The 16,059-nt window shown below is 57.5% G+C and overlaps 2 protein-coding genes across 2 annotated transcripts in view; one reads left to right on the top strand and one right to left on the bottom strand.

Annotated features, from left to right (window-relative positions):
* The window catches only part of IFFO2 (intermediate filament family orphan 2), a 45,671-nt gene extending 31,539 nt beyond the window's left edge, over positions 1-14,132 (bottom strand). The window contains exon 1 of the mRNA XM_049617961.1: positions 13,464-14,132. Coding sequence (XP_049473918.1) covers positions 13,464-14,128 — 665 coding nt within the window. The 5' untranslated portion in view covers positions 14,129-14,132. The remainder of the gene's footprint in view (positions 1-13,463) is intronic.
* On the top strand, positions 14,127-15,851 carry LOC125913725 (translation initiation factor IF-2-like). The gene is made up of 2 exons (XM_049618912.1): positions 14,127-14,787; positions 15,614-15,851. The coding sequence occupies exons 1-2, from the start codon at positions 14,127-14,129 to the stop codon at positions 15,667-15,669; spliced, it is 717 nt and encodes a 238-aa protein (XP_049474869.1). The 3' UTR covers positions 15,670-15,851.
* Positions 15,852-16,059: the final 208 nt, after the last annotated feature.

Genomic DNA, 16,059 nt, shown 5'->3' with positions numbered 1-16,059 from the left:
GGCCTTCGACGTCACCTCTCTGCCCGAGGTCTGGGAACGCACACTTCACCCACAAGGCCTCATAGAGGCAAACTGGGGGCTGGACCAGAACCCAGAAGCCATCCTCCCATGGCGTTAGAGAGGCCCAGAAGGAGGAAAAGCGGCCCCCTTCCCCTCCCCACAAGGGTCAGGGCCAGGAACACGCGGCCCACTGCTCAGCCTGGAACACGGACCCTGTGTGTGTGGCGAACAGTCCTCCGGGAGGGTCCGCCAGACCCAGGTTCAGATCCCAGCTCTGCCCCTGCTTCCTGAGCAGTGAGACCTCAGGCCAGGGATGGGACCTCCTGAGGCTGCCTCCACATCCATACAAGGAGTCTGGGACTTAGAGGGCCCCACCCCCCAGGCGGCAGGAACAGGGACACACTCCCCCATGCAGCAAGGCCACTGGAAGCCACAGCCTTGAATGCTAGGTCTTGCCCTACCACTGACCCTGCGCTGACAATCTGCTGGGGATGTGACCTCCTCCTTGCTGGTCAGGCAGGCGGCTCTGCTGGGGAAAGGAAGTGCCCTGAACACAAAAGGCCAGCCTGTAGCCGGAAGAGGGAGGGAGTAGGCACTTCTTACTGTATGGGGCCTGGGGGCTGGGGACGCTCGGACAGATGGGACAGAGAGGTAAGAGCTGAGGGGTCAGCACCGCGCTGAGCACCTGGCATGCACGACTCCACCGGACCCTCCTTACAACACCGTGAGCTCAGGATGGCATCCCCATTTTATAGACGAGAGAGTGGAGGCTCCGGGTGGCCTTGCTCAGGGTCAGAGCCCCACCTAAGTGAAAGCCCGTGTATTTATTACGCCTTAGGGCACGGAGAGGAACAACCTATGAGTTGGGGGACGTCCCCCGAACTTGCCAGTAGCCTGCTGAGCTAGAACCTCCGCTGGGCTAAGTCCTGGGGTTTTAAATGTTAGTATTTTCTCCGAAGGCAAGTGGAAAGCCAATCGCAACAGAGTATGAAGACTCTCCATAAAAAAACGCACAAATCCCGGGTGCCTGGGTGGCTCAGTCGGTTCAGCATCTGACTCTTGATTTCGGCTCAGGTCATGATCTCACGGTTTGTTGAGTTCGAGACCCGCATCAGGCTCTCTGCTGATGGTGCAGAGCCCGCTTGGGATTCTCCCTCTCCCCCTCTCTCTGCCCCTACCCCGCTCGTGCTCTTTCTGTCAAAATAAATAAATAAACTTAAAAAAAAAAAAAGTACAAATCCAAAAGTACGATTTGTCAGCCACAGCCCCAGACCAGGGATCTCTGTGGGGCTGGGGACCCGCCTTTCAGGTTCACACAACTCCAGCCTTCAAGGCAAAGTTCTCCGAACTTCGCACTCTGGGGCCCACCTCAGAGGAAAGAGGATGGGACTGGTCCTCACTGGGTAAGGCTTATCGACAACAATGCTGGGGCGGGGGTGGGGGAGGGTGTGTCATCATCCCATTTACACAAGAGGAAACTGAGGCACAGAGAAATGACACAGCAGAGCACACGGTGGAAGACGAGGATGGTCAATCAGTCGGTCAACAACCCAAGGCTGCTGGCCTGAGGCCAGGGGAGGGCCTTTTGTTACAAGGTGACAAACCCACCAGGACCTCAGAGTCTCTTCTGTAGGCGCAGAAGCTCATCCACGGCACAGGCACCTGGATGCTGGCTGGGGGGCGAGGTTCGGGTTCTGCAGACTCCACTTGAGGCTCTGAGGCCTCTTCACCCTAAGAGCTCCATCCTCGGCAGTTTTCAAAACCCCTCCTTAAATGGCCATCAGACCCCAGAAGGATCCCTTAGCTCAGGGTTTCAAAGGAAACCCTACTCTGCTGTGTGACCTCAAGGGAGCTGCTCTGCTTCTCTGGGCCTGAGCTTTCTCATCTGGAAACAGTCATGGGTATGTGAGTCGGGGGGGGGGGGGGGGAGAGGAAAACATAAATCACTGAGGGACGAACTCTCAGAAGGTCTTTTTTCAAAAGACACAGAGCACATCTACTCACCCGCAACGACAGGGGAATGATGCTGCCCGGAAGCAGGATCCAGATGGACTGACTGAGCTCGGACAGCCCCTCAAGCCCTCTGGGCCCAGCAGGGGTAAGATGAAGTCACAGGTGTGAGGGAGCAGGGGCAGGCAGGGTGGTCAGGCCCGGGAGGTAAGGTGAACAGCCTAGCCTCCCGGCCCCCGCACCCCTACCCATGTCTAATCCTAGGCTCATCTCTGATGGGGGCCGGGGGCCAAGGTCTCCCATGACCAGCATTGACCTCCAAGACCCAACAGCTATCACTCTCGCCAGGGAGCCTCCCCTGCCCCCAACGATGATGTACAAGGGGTGGTACAAAGGGACTGGGGTGGCCAAAGGCAGGGTCCTGACCCCGGGGGCTCCCAGTCTACAGGGTGTAGACCAAGGATCCCAGACACACGCGTGCACACACAAAGGCTCACAAAGCCCCGGCAGCAGACAAAGAGCCCCCCGCAGCGGGCTGGCATTGGGTGGGCAGAGGGACAGGGAACAGGGCCCCCCTCACAGCCCTGCCCTGCCTCAGATGCGGGGGGGATGGGAAGGTGAAAAAAAACAGCCATAAGGACTAAAGACCCAAACAAGAACGAGGGAAAGCGGGACAGGAGGGAGGATGAGAGGCAGCAAAATGGAAGAAAGAGAGCCAAGAAGGCCAGGAGGAGGGAGGGAGGGTGAGAAGGGGAAGAAGAGTGAGCAGGCAGGCCAGGCCCGCACGTTGGCATGGCAACCTCGCCACCAGGCCTTTGACCAAGCTGTTCCCTCTACCTGAAACACCCTTCCCTTCTCTTCCACTCTTACTGGACCTCCAAGACACAACTCAGGGGACATCTCCTCCGGGAAGCCTTCCTTGACTGGCCCTAACCTGGCTCGGGTGCCTTCCAGAACCCCTGGGTTTCGGACACTGCAGGGTCCCACCCAGAGCTCCAAGGCTCTCTGGTCCTGTGGTCTGACTTTGCAATAAGCTATTGCAGTCAGCCTCCCCACCCACCGCCCCAACATGGCCTTCTGCCCATTACCACAGGGGCAAAAAGGAGGTGCTGAGAGGCCCTGGGAAGATGTACCGACCCTGCCCTGAGAGGAGCCTGTCTGCCGGGGAATTTCACAAGGTCCACTTAGACCAGCAGTCTTCCCCTCCCCCAAGACGGCAAACAGGCGGCAGCCAGCCAAGTACCGTCTTAAATAACCCAAGTAATAAAAATGGCCAATTAAGAGGGCGGAAGGCAGTGTCTCCACTGCGGGGGCGTCTCTCCATCACGCAGCAGATGAGCGGGGGGCTGTGTGAACCGGGCGCATCCCAAAGTCGGAGCACGCAGGCAGGCCGGCCAGAATGCACTCAGCAGGCATCTCAGAGAGAGCTCCGAGACAGCCCCCGCCCGGGGCAGCCGAGCAGAGGGGCTCCTGCCCAGGCCGGGGTCCAACTACCCTCCGACCCCCGCCCCTGCTCCTTTCCCCAGGACCCCCAGCCTCATTTAATAACAACGACGGCGGCTGCCAGCGTCCGAACACCACCATCCCACTGGCTTTCCCTGCCACCCACGCACAGGACTGTCCCCACTTCTCAGAGGAGCAAAGGACTCTCTCAAGTTCACATGGATTTTAAGCAGCAGAAACTCTCCCACTTCCTTTCCTCCCAGCTTTCAAGTGCCACACAAGCGCCCTTCCCCGAGCTATCTCGTTTTGCGGGTTTCTGTCCAACATCAACATCACGGCCCGTCTCGGGGATCCAGTGGGGGCGTGAATGCAAAGGCAAGGGAAGGATGGGACATCTCCTGGGGCCTCGAGGAGCCCCAGGCTGCCTGGGAAGCTGGGGAGGAAAGGGCAGAGTGTGTAGGCAGGACCCAGGCTTCTAATCATCCCCCCACACCTGCAGGGCGAACACTCAACAGTTTATAAAGTGTTTCCGCAGACATCACTTCATTTAACCTTCCAAACGGCCCAGGGAGGTCAGAGGTACTGTCCCCATTTCACAGGAGTGACAACTGAGGCTCAGAGCATGGAAGCTACTTGCAGTGGGCACATGTCCCTTCGTGGAGACAGCATAGAAGGTTGAATCTGGAGCCTGACTTCCTGGGTTGACATCCTGGCTTCCCACCTGCTACCTGTGTCTGGGCTCAGGTCCCTCAACGTCTCTGCAGCTCAGTTCTATCCTCTAAAACGGGGCTAATGACAGCACCTAATGCATAGGGTTAGGATGAGGTCACATGAACCAAAGGTTTGTAAACCGCTTTGAATGCAGCTTGACGAAGAGTAAATGGTAGATAAATATTTGTTTAATTAATGAATTAATATTTATTGTGCCCTTACTATGCACAGGTACTATCTGAGCGGGTGCGTGTCAGGTGGCATCGTCACATTTGCCTGTGTCCCCAGACTCTGAGATCCCGGCTACGTCTGCTTCCCCCCAGTGCCCAGCACGGGGCCTGGCGCACAGTGGGTGCCCAGCCACGGTCAGGAGAACAAAACCTCAGCTTCTCAGACACCCACACCCAGCGGGCTCATCTTCCCCAACGCGAGGCACGGAGTGACTGTCACAAGTTCCCTGTACCCAGGCAAAGTTTATGGAACCAACCGAAAGCAAAAGTTAGGGAGGCCCAAGCCCAGGGCGGAGGCCCGTTTCCCTGCAGTCACCAGAGTGCCGGCTGCTCTCTCCTGCTTGTCACCAAGTGACGAGAAACCCTGGCCCCTGCCCTGGGAGGGTGTAGGTGCCGGGTACGATCAAAGGAGCGTTAACTTCTCTGAGACCCACATCCAGCTCCTGGCTTTGCCGTGTGGCTTAGAGTGAGTTACTCTTGTGCCCTGAGCCTGGGTTTCCCTCTGCAGAGATGGCACAAGGTTTAAATCAGAGCAGGGGAAAGTTCCAGACAGGTGATAATACGTGTCCCCTGACCCCCCCGCTCCTCCCCCTGCCAGGCCCACCGGCTCCACTGTGCCGGCCTCTGTGGCTGACCAGTAACTGCTCCCTGCCCAGAGTCCAGTCCCCAACCAGGATCACCTCCAAAGAGCAGGGGGGCTAGGCCGCCCTCGACGGTGGCCCGGGAGGCTCATCTGCCTGCCATTGCCGGTGACTCACTGGCTTCTTGAGAAATAACTACCGTCAAGTGGGAGCGGGAAGACTTCCCGGCACAGCAGCCGCCTTCTGTTCTGCCACCCGTGGTGGCAATATTGTGACAGGCGCTGGGGAGACCCCACGCCTCAGCCTGCCTCCTCACCCCGGACCAGCCTTCCCCAGGGCGGCAGGAACCTGGCCAGCCCGTCCTTCCCGAGGAAGAACGCTGAACTCGGGGTCTAGAGATGCAGAAGGGACTTGCCACAACTGCCTCACCTGTCAGAACCCCTCACCTGCCAAATGGGCATAATTAATTCTCAGCTCTTGGGGTTGTCTAGTAATGAACTCTCACTTATTTAAAGAAGCCATCACAGGGGCACCTGGGTGGCTCTGTTGCTTAAGCATCCGACTCTCAGTTTTGGCTCGGGTCACCATCCCGGGGTCGTGGGATTGAGCCCCGCGTGGGGCTCTGTGCCGAGCATGGAGTCTGCTTAGGATTCTCTCTCTCTCCCTCTGTCCCTCTCCCCTACTCGCTCTTTCTCTAAAATGAAATTTTTGTTTGAATTTTAAAAAATAAAGACCTCATTACAGAGCCTAGCACATAATAGTTGCTCAATCAGCGGAGGCTATTAAGTCATTATGGCTTATTTTTTAAACCTCTTTCAGAACGTTCTACACTCCGTATTTGGGTTGATTTTTACAGCAACCCTGGAAAGCAGGACTTGTGAGAAAAATCCATTTTATGGAGTGACAAACTGAGGTGCCAAAGATTAAATGGTGTGCGGATCTGAAACCACTCCAACAAAGTTACAGAGAGACCAGGATTGGCAGTGCCCTGGGCCAGCCCATCCTCCCACCGCCCCCCTTCCCCGGTGGACAACCGGAAGCTCGGATCACAGCACAGCCAAGCCGGGACCACGACCCGGACTCCACGGGGCTCCGGCCGCCCCCTTGCCACCCGCCAGGGGACTTGGCCAGGCCACAGCCCCTTGAGGGAACCAGAGGCCTTCACCAGGTTTACTGCTGGGTGACAACTACCCTCTCTTGTATCAGGAACTAGGGCGAGAAACCACATCCTGCCCAGGAAGCCGAATGCCCCGTGCCCCCTGAAGGTGGGCGGGCACGGCTCTGGCGGGCAGGCGGCAGCCTCACCAATCCTCACCAGCCTCCCGTCTGGCCCGCGCAACCCGCAATGCCCAGAGGTTACATGACACCCAGAGGCCACTGGCGGGGACGCTGACCGCCCTCCCCCCAGCCTCCGGCCTGGCTCTTGACTTCGGCCCACAAAGGCGGCACCACTCACTTCTCAGGGCACCCACGTTTCTGCCCCGTGAAATCCTGCCGTGGAACTCTTACAGAACTTCATTTAGACAGGGCTGGAGCTGCGTGAGCCCATTCACCCGGCCCACAACCTCGGCATAGCGATGAGGAGAAAGACCCAGAGAGGCAAAGTGACTAGGCCGATGTCACTCAGCTTTCAACCCCTGCGCCAGGAACCCAGCATCTAGCACCGGGGGATGGGTGCCATTCAAATATGGTCCAACTGATGCGTGGGGCCGGGAGCGCGGGTCTCCCGACTCCAAACCAGCCCCTTCCCTCCACGAGCTGCGAGATCCCAGATATATAGTCTGTGGTGGCCACCGGCGTCATCTGGGCCTTGTGTCCCCTGGCCGCACCGGGGGCCTATCACCACACAGCGGCCAGGCGCAGGGCCCTCCCTCACCGCAAAACGCTTGCTCAGCATGGACTCTGGCCAGACCCGGGTTGGGCTCGGCCAGTACACAGACCTGGAACCGGCCCCCACAAGCTTCCAGTTTGTGGGGGAGCAGACATCCCAGGCAATTGTGATTCAGGGTATGGGGTGCCGTGATGGGAGAGGTCGTGGGCGCTCAGGAACGCCTGATAGAAGAAAGTCAAGGAAAACCAATGCATCCCGGTCCTGAGCCGAGGAGACGACAGCGCCTCCTCCCCTGTCCCAGGCCTTCAGCCATCCATGACATGGGAAACAAGCAGAACACCAGCCGGGCTTCGCTTCCCCGATGTGATCAAAAGCCAGGACTCCAACTGCAAAGTCCACAGCCTCCGGTATCGTGGACACATGGCACCGTTTAAATCGATGCCCCTAGAAGTCAACGCATCTCCTTGCGGCAAGGAGCACGTTCAGATTCTGGGTCTACCCTTCTGTGTCCTTCAAATGCCGACACGTGTGCGGATGCGGGCCAAGAGCCTACAGAGACTGAGAGCGTGTGAGTCCGTGTGTGTGTGTGTGTGTGTGTGTGTGTGTGTGTGTGTGTATGCGTGTGTGCACTGGGGCGGGGGGGAGGGGGGCAGGGGCCTCGCATCCGGTGGCCAAGGCAAAAGCCCCGCCCCACATTCCTCAGGGAAGGAATCTTCAGCGTCAGCTGTCTCCAGGCTTCCTGCTTCCCTTTCTTTTCTGGGACCTCATTCCCCTCCCTCTGGCTTGAGGCTCTGAAAATCCCTCCCAACTGTGTTCCCAAAGAGAATGCCGGCACAGCCAAGAGACTCTAGGATACCCAGAAGCTGGATGGAGGGGGTTTGTGTGTTTCTTTCAATGAAGGTTAGAAGAAAGGGCGGGGGGTGGGAGGGGGGTGGCCAGAGATTTCCGGAGGCACAAATCAACCGCTAAGAGTAGGAAGAACACCCTCCTTAGATGCTGGACAAAGAAGTAGCCCTTTTTCCCTCCTCCCCCAACACCATGTCTGGCGCCTTCCACGGGACAGAGAGCTGCGACGCGTCCTGAAATGGGTGTGCTGGGCAGTTCAGCATTGTGCCGGGAAAGCCCTGTGAAATGAAGGGAACAGACATTGCGCGGGAGGTCAGAGAGGGGACCAACCCGGAACCTACTGAGCCCCAGGTGCCTTGTCACCGGGGCTCATTTATTCCTCCCTGATTCCTAGGGGAGCAACATTACTCCCCCTCTTTCACAGAAAGCGGTGGCTCAGGCAGCTCAGAGAGGTTAAGCAATTGCCCACAGTCACACAGAAAGTGGCAGAGCTGGGATTTCAACCTTCTTTCCACCATCCCAGGCTGCCTCCGGGAAAAACCAGAAATAAAGAATCCATATCGGTGGCAGCTTCAGAAATAACAGAAGTGGCAGGGAACGAAACCTTCCAACTAGCTTTCCGGGGCAGTCTTCTGGCTTTGGGGCACTCAAGGGCCAGCAAACACCTGCTCAAGGGCCTTCCAGGGCGTGATGGGAAAAGGCAGGGACACTCCAGCTGGCTCACCCACCAGCCCTTCTTGGAGCCCTTCATTCAGGCCCCCAGCCCAGCCCCTTCCGGCTCATGATCAGAAATAGCTGTGACAAAAGTCCCTCCCATCCCTGAAAGTAGCTTTTTAAAAAATGCCTAACGGCAGACACAGAAAGGTGGAGAGAACTCTCCCAACACCCAACCCCGGGCAGATGATGTGGGCATCACCTCAGCGTGGTGGGGAAAGCTTTGGACAGCAGGCTTCCCAACTCAGCTTTGTGGGTCAGCTCCCTCTGGGCCTCAGTTTCCCCACCTCAAAAATGAAAGTAACTCAGCTGAATCAGCAATTTCTCTTTTTTGTTTTTTCTAAGCCGTAGAGCCCGGTTTTCCAATTGAATCCTCCTCAGAAGATCAATATGACAGCTCACGGAAATGGAGCTTCTGTGGTTGATGAAAGCCAAACCCCAGGTGCTCGGCACCCCCGCTCACTGTCCCCAGAATTGCCCCAAGGCTCCGGGGATCCAGAGGGCCCATGTGGGAACCATCAGGATCCAATGATCACTGTGGTCCCTTCCTGACTCTCAAGGGAAGCTCCGATCACCCAAATACCAGGTTAAAACAAACCAAGCCCCTCATGCTGACTTGAGTCAGAGGCACAGACACTTAGCGACCTGCAGCGGGGAGGGAAGGAAACCAGACAGTTCCAAACCACACTGGGCCTGGGGCAGGAGAGGGGGAGGCCAGGACTGCCATCCCATGAGGCAGGAAGGGCCCTGACCCGGACCCCTTGGAGTCACAGACCGAAGTGTAGAGTGAATTAGAAGGGAAACCCCCTCCTGTAAAGGTGGAGGGCCTAAGGCTCAGAGAGGGCGGCAATTGGCCCGAGGTCACACAGCGCCTAGTAGCGGAGCCAGACCTGGAGTCTGGGTCTCCTGGATGTGATGCAAAAAAACCCCCACGTGTTTAAAGTTCAGATAGATTCAGCAGGAATGTCCAGGGAAAAGCCCCCAGCCTGCAAACTCAGAACAGGATATTTTGGTGGCACTGGGTGGTGACAGGGCAGAGATGTTTGTTTTGGTTTCCAAATCAATGCTTGACAACCTTGTTGGCGTTACAGTTTCGGCAACCATATTTCACGGTAAAGAGCTCAGAGCTGGTTGGACCAAAGGGAAACTAAAAACCATAGCGAACAGGCCAGGGGCTGTGGTTTGGGTTGTGTGTTTCCAAAGCATGGCTCCTATACCACCGATGGCACATGAGATGATCTGAGGCGGTTCACAAGTGACTCTTTGTGTTTACAGTCTGCCGACTACAGAGGTGAGCGAATAAACAAAATGTGGTCTGTCCGTACGGTAGAACGTTATTCGCCAATCTAAAGGAAGGTACTCCTGAAATTTGCTACAACATGGATGTACCTCAAAAACACTGAGTGAGAGGCGCCTGGGTGGCGCAGTCGGTTAAGCGTCCGACTTCAGCCAGGTCACGATCTCGCGGTCCGTGAGTTCGAGCCCCGCGTCGGGCTCTGGGCTGATGGCTCGGAGCCTGGAGCCTGTTTCCGATTCTGTGTCTCCCTCTCTCTCTGCCCCTCCCCCGTTCGTGCTCTGTCTCTCTCTGTCCCAAAAATAAATAAAAAACGTTGAAAAAAAAAATTAAAAAAAAAAAAAAAAAAACACTGAGTGAAAGAAGCCAGGCACAAAAGACAATCTATGGTATGATTCCATTTCTATGAAGTGTCCAGAAGAGGCAAATCTATAGAAACAGAAAGCAGGTCCGTGTTGCCTGGGCTGGGTGGGAATGGCGATTAACTGCCATTCCTCTGCGGGGGACCAGAGGAAACCCGGGAACCTTTTCTTTCCTGGCACAGGTGCCTTCCAGTGCTCACGGCTTGGGGCTCCATGCTAGACATCCCGAAAGGATGTAAAGGCTTCAGTGGCCAACAGTGCAAGCAAACCCCGTGGTCCCATCCCTCAGACTGTGCCTTCTCTCATGGACAGGGGCCCAGAAGTGGGCCGGGAGTTCTAATGCAAGATTATATTTTGTCAAGACCTTCTGAGATCATCTAGCCCGGTGGTTTTTTAATTTTTTTTTAAGTTTGTTTATTTTGAGAGAGAGAGAGAGAGAGAGAGAGCAGAGGTAGGGGCAAAGAGAGAGAGAGAGAGAGAAAGAGAGAGAGAATCCCAAGCAGCCTCTGCAGCACAGAGCCTCAACTGAGACGGAGAGAGAGAGAGAGAGAGAGAGAGAGAATCCCAAGCAGCCTCTGCAGCACAGAGCCTCAACTGAGACGGGGCTCAGTCTCAAGAACCATGAGATCATGACCATGACCAATGCAGAGTCGGACGCCTAAGAGCCACCCAGGCACCCCTAACTTTTTTTTTTAAGTGGTTCAGATGCCTGCCCTCCTCCCAAGAGAAAATTCTTATGAGAAACCCAAATACAGAAACAGGTAAAAACAGAATGCTAGTTGTATACATTTATATTGTAAGTTCAAATATAGATATTTCAAATATAACCATTCTGAATTCAATCAGTGAAGTTGACGAGGCTATTTTGATTCATTAACACTTAGAACGGGGACTACAGATGACAGCACCACTTTCCATTTAATTCTGTTTCCAGTTTTGGCTGCAGAGTTTCACGAAAATCCTGACTCACACAGATAAGTAGCTACAAATGGGAATGGTTTTTAGCGGTTTGCTCTGCAATGTCAGAGTACTCTTCAGACAAATAGAGAAGGCAGGAGGGTGGCTCTAACTTGAGGCCAACTACTAATACGTTAGTGTGTCAGTGGACTTCAAGGAGTTAACGTGAACTTAAAAAGTGAGCACATGTTGGGGCGCCTGGGTGGCTCAGTGGGTTAAGCACCCGACTTCGGCTCAGGTCATGATCTCACTGTTCGTGACTTCAGGCCCCGCGTTGGGCTCTGGGCTGGCAGCTCGGAACCTGGAGCCTGCATCGGATTGTGTGTCTTCCTCTCTCTCTGCCCCTCCTCCCCCCCCTCAAAAATAAATAAATGTGAAAAAAAATTTTTTTCAAGTGAGCACATGTTTATAACCATATTTAACACTTTAATATAATTTAAAATATTAAGTCTCATGTAATATTCAAGGACCGCCCCCCCCCAATAGCATCTCTAAGGAAGCATGAGGCTTCAGAGAGCATGGTTCTAACCCACTCACCCCTCACTTTACAGATAGGGAAGCTGAGTCCCACAGAAGGGAGTATACTTGCTTTGGAAAAATCCAAAAACTTGAGCCCCGAATCAACTTCAGAAAAGATGCGCCTCCCCGGTTCACAAAAAAAAAAAAATGGAGGAAGGGAAGGTGCTCGTGCAGCCCAGAGGGTGGGAGGAAGGCACCCACACTCCACCTGCCTCAGCAGTGGCCATCTCATTCCAGGCCAACGCCAGAGGCTGACATCACACCCCACGCCCTGGGTGCAACTTGAACAGAGCATTGCTCAACGCCAACCTATCTCCCTTTGAGATTGGGCACGGTTTTTCCATCTCCTTAGTCGCCCGGTCCAAAAAAGCACACACAATAAAACAAACACGGCACAGGCCTGGGGCATGACGACACAATCAACAGTGGCAGACAGAAGGGCCCAGCCCTCCGTGTTTCACCATCGAGAGCAAGTGCCTGTTCCCCTACCCCACCCCAGCGAAGCTGCCCACAGAGGCAGAGGTAGCCTTCCCATGGCCATGGCGGGCCACCAGGCCATTCTCAAGTCCTCAAGAGAAGACCAGCCCGGGAGAGGAGCTCGTTCCCCCAACGGGGTGTAAGACCTCCCCGCTGAGAGTCAGGCCCTGCCTGAGACAGACCTGAGACTTGGGCCTCTGCTCCACGCTGGCCTGACACAGTCTCTCGTCTGTAACATCAACGGATTACTTCTCCCCTTCTGCAACCCTGGGTAGATTGTATTACGCCAGTCTCTCTAAATGAGCAAACAGGCTTCCAAATGGTTCAACAGTCTCCCTGGCGGGTGATGGAGCCGGCATTTGAATCCAGCCTAGTGGAGGAAAAGGAAGGAGACCCCACACCTAGCTCCCTGGGCAGACCTATGCGAGCCCCAGGACTCAAGGAGTAGAAGGAAAGATCCTTCTCGCAACATGCTCCAAACAGAGGCTCCCAATGTGGAGAGCTGCCCATGCCGGGGACAGCAGAGGGCCCTGCCCCCACCCAGGCCTGAGAAGCTACAGACAGACCCCTCTCCTCTTATTGGAAAGCTGAGCCATCAGTCCTGTAGGCCAGGCTGCAGGCAAGCAGGAAGCAGTGTCAGTGTCCCAGCTGGGGAATCGGGACTGGGCAGGAATGTGCAGGCTGGTCCTGCAGGCAGTGTGCCCCCCACACTAGCCAGAGATGGTGGTCTGGGTCCCTTCAATGTCTAGTTTTCAGCCCAAGGTCCTCGCCTCCTGTGGGCCTTTAGGGCTGAGTCTGTTGGGGCTCAGTAAGCCAGGACAGTAGTGGGGTGGGGAGAAGAGGGATGAAGAGAGGCATTTTTAAAAGCTGGTGGCCAGTCTGATGTAGGCCCCGCCACCTGGACCTTGCAGAGCCAGAGCAAAATGGCAGACTCCGGCCCTAGTGGGTAGGGACAAATCTACCCATTTTCAAACATATGGTCTCATTTAATTCAAGGAACAAAACAGTAGTTTGGTTGAGTTTTTTCTTTTCACCCGCAGAGGGAGAGGAGCCCACCCCCTACAGCCTTGGAAAATACCTAGAGCAGCAGACAAACTAGCCAAAAGTCTTTCAATTCACTAGTCGTTCAAATCCTGGTTTCACCACTATCAGCCAAGTCACCCTAGGCAAGTCACTTGCATCCCTGTGCCTCAGTTTCCTCATCTACAAATCGGGGATAAGAATGCTTTACACTCTGCGTCGGCGTGAGGATTAAATGAGATCACCTAAAACACCAGTGGTTATTATGTCACCTAGAAAGCAACCTGCCTCGACCAATGACAGCGCCGAGGTGTCCCCTATGGTAGTCAGCGCCAGCCCCCATTCTTGGAACTAGATAACTGAGTTTTCCAAGCGCGTGTAGGGCGCCAGGCAAACACAGCTCCCAGCCCACCTGCTAGGACCAGCTGGCCGCCCCCGGCCCCTCCCCAACGCACGCATTCCGCGGCCTTCGGGACCTGGACGCCCCCTCCCCGGGAGCTGCGCGGGGGAAGGGCAGTCTGCACTCACCTCCGCTTATACTCGTCGCGCTCGCGCTTCACCTTGGCCAGCACGTTGTAGAGCGCGCGTATCTCCGGCGTGATGGTGTCGATCTGCACGCCCACGCCGTCGGGGTGCACCCACGACACGCCGGGGCCCTGCACCGTCTCCACGCCGCCGCCGCCCGTGCGCCGCACCTGCGTGTAGCTCCAGATGGTCCCGGGCAGGCGGCCGTAGTGCTGCGGGTGCGAGCCGCCGCCGGGGGGCAGGCCGCCCAGGGCCACGGCGTTGGCGTTGGCGCCGGCCGCCGCGCCGCTGCCGCTGCCGAGCCCGGCGCCGGCTGCGGGCGGCCGCAGAAGCTCGGGCCCGGTCTGCACGGCCTGCTCGCGGGAGAAGGTCTTGTAGCGCAGCCGCCGCTCGCGCTCGCTCTGCTGCTGTTCCAGCTGCTTCTCCAGCAGCCGGTTGCGCCGCTCCAGCTCGTGCACCTTGGCCAGGAAGCAGCGGAAGCGCACGTTGAGCCCCTTCAGGAGGTGGATGTTGGAGCCCAAGTCGTCCCGCAGCGCCGCCGTCACAGGCGACGGCCCCGGCCCGGCCCCGCCGCCGCCGCCGCCCCCGCCGGGGCAGCTCCCGCCGCCGCCGCCCGGCGGGCAGCCGAAGGCCAAGGCCATCTCCCCGAACAGCAGCGAGTTCACCATGCGCCGGCTGCGCGGCTCAGGGCCCCGGGCCCGCGGCTCCAGATGCGGCTCCAGCTCCGGGCAGGGCTCCCGGCGCGGCCGGGCCAGGGCGGGCGCGGGCTCCAGCGCGGCCGGCCGGGCGGTTCCAGATGCGCGCCAGATGCGGCCTCCGCAGCGACGGCGGCCGGACCGCCCCCCGGATGTGGGCGCCGAGGCGAGGGACTGGACTCGGGGCCGCGGTGGAGGCCGCGAAGGCTGCGTGAGGTGGCGAGGGTCGCGGGTCCCAGCTCCGCGGCTGTCAGAGTCGGTGTGGAGGCTCCGCGGCAGCGGCGCGCAGAGGACTCTCGGCCGGCACTGCCCCTCTGCGGCGGGCCCCGCCCACTGCAGACATGGACCCCGCCCCTGCCCTCGCCCCGCCCACCCCGCCTCCCTCTGCGGCGCTCCCCGAGACCGAGGCCCCGCCCCCGAGGCCCGCAGCGCCGGGCCCCGCCCAGGAGGCGGTGGCTCCGCCCACCCCCGCTCTAGGCTGCTTTCTGGGCTGGGTGGACCGGCTGTCTGCAGCTCTGGCTCCGCCTGGCTCCCGGCTGGACCACGCCCTCTCCCGCGCCGAGTCCCGCCGCCCGGCCCGGCTCCGATTCTTTGCCTGGGGACACGGACCGCAGAGCTGCACCAGGCCCGCGGTTAGCTGGAACCGCCGCAGAGCCAGCCCGGCCCCTTAAAGGGGCCGGCAGCCGGCGCAGCGCACGTTTCCCTGTTAGAGCGCCCCTGCCCCCACATCCTCTCACGAGGAGGCTCCGCTCCGGCTCCCTACTCGGATTCCCCCGGCCCCAAATTCCCACGGGGTGTCCCGGAAGGGCTGGGGAACCATAGGGTACGAAGGTGCATCCGCCCCCCACCCCCACTCCAACTTGGGGCGGCCTAGATCGACCTTCCCAGGATAAGGCAGCGCTTCCGCTGGCACGTACCCCACGCGGTGGACCAGGGCGGGCTTCTGCACCGCTTGCCCCCGCCTATGGGCGCGAGTTCGTCGTCCCAAGATCGACCTGGGCACTGGCGAGCTGCTGGTCCCCGGGTCCACTGGGGAGCCCAGCCGAGTGGGGGACGGCGGAGGTGGGGGGGGAGACTGAGCGAAGACCCTCCCGGAAAATGACATCCGAAAGCTCAGCCTTGGGCTGCTGCTGTTTCCGGCCCTGAACGAGACCACCTTTCCACCTCTGCACACTCGCGCGCAGAGATGCAGGGGGCCCCACGCCTGGGGTGCATTTCATCCAACTGTTTAGGGGGCAGCAAGGGGGTGGAACCAGTGTGAAGGGCGGAGCCAACCCGAGAATTCAATTCATTCAGTCTTTTCTACCACCCTAAAGAACGAGCTCTCCAGCCTCCTGCTGTCTCTTGAACCAGTTTGCAAATATCTGTCATCATTTTCTTAATGCTAATAATGGCTCCCCTTATTGAGTGCTTCCTATATGTCAGGTGCCAAACTTAGTTATTATCTCCATTTTACAGAGAAGATCGCTGAGACCAGAGGAGCAACGAGCCATCCCCAAAAGCGCCTGCTGTAACCGGCAATCCTACCCTGCTGGGCTCCTGTGCATTTTCCCACTTGATCCTCTCCATAAACCTCAGAGGGGAGGTGGCCCACACCTTTGAACGCCTGTGGCTTGCACTGTGTACCAGACATGTGGCATGTTCCAGATTCTTCCAGCTGCATTTTTTGAATTGCAATTTAATTTTGTCTCACTAACTTTTGTGTTTTGTCTCGTGCGGAAGCTTGAGGGCAGGTACCCTGTCTTACAGGGACAATGGTTTGGTGTCCTCAGCGACAAAAGAGACACAAAGGCGGCGCGGGCTTGTTCCGGGATGAGGTTGTGGCTGTTGTGTTAATCTGCTGCTTTTGATTTGGTCATAAGAGCAAAAACCCTCCCCACGTTTCCTTCCCTCAACCGCAGCTC

Source organism: Panthera uncia (assembly GCF_023721935.1).
Source record: "Panthera uncia isolate 11264 chromosome C1 unlocalized genomic scaffold, Puncia_PCG_1.0 HiC_scaffold_4, whole genome shotgun sequence".
Taxonomy (NCBI): Eukaryota; Metazoa; Chordata; class Mammalia; order Carnivora; family Felidae; genus Panthera; species Panthera uncia.
The sequence above is the reverse complement of the archived record's forward strand: the minus strand, read 5'-3'. Positions and strand labels throughout refer to the sequence as shown.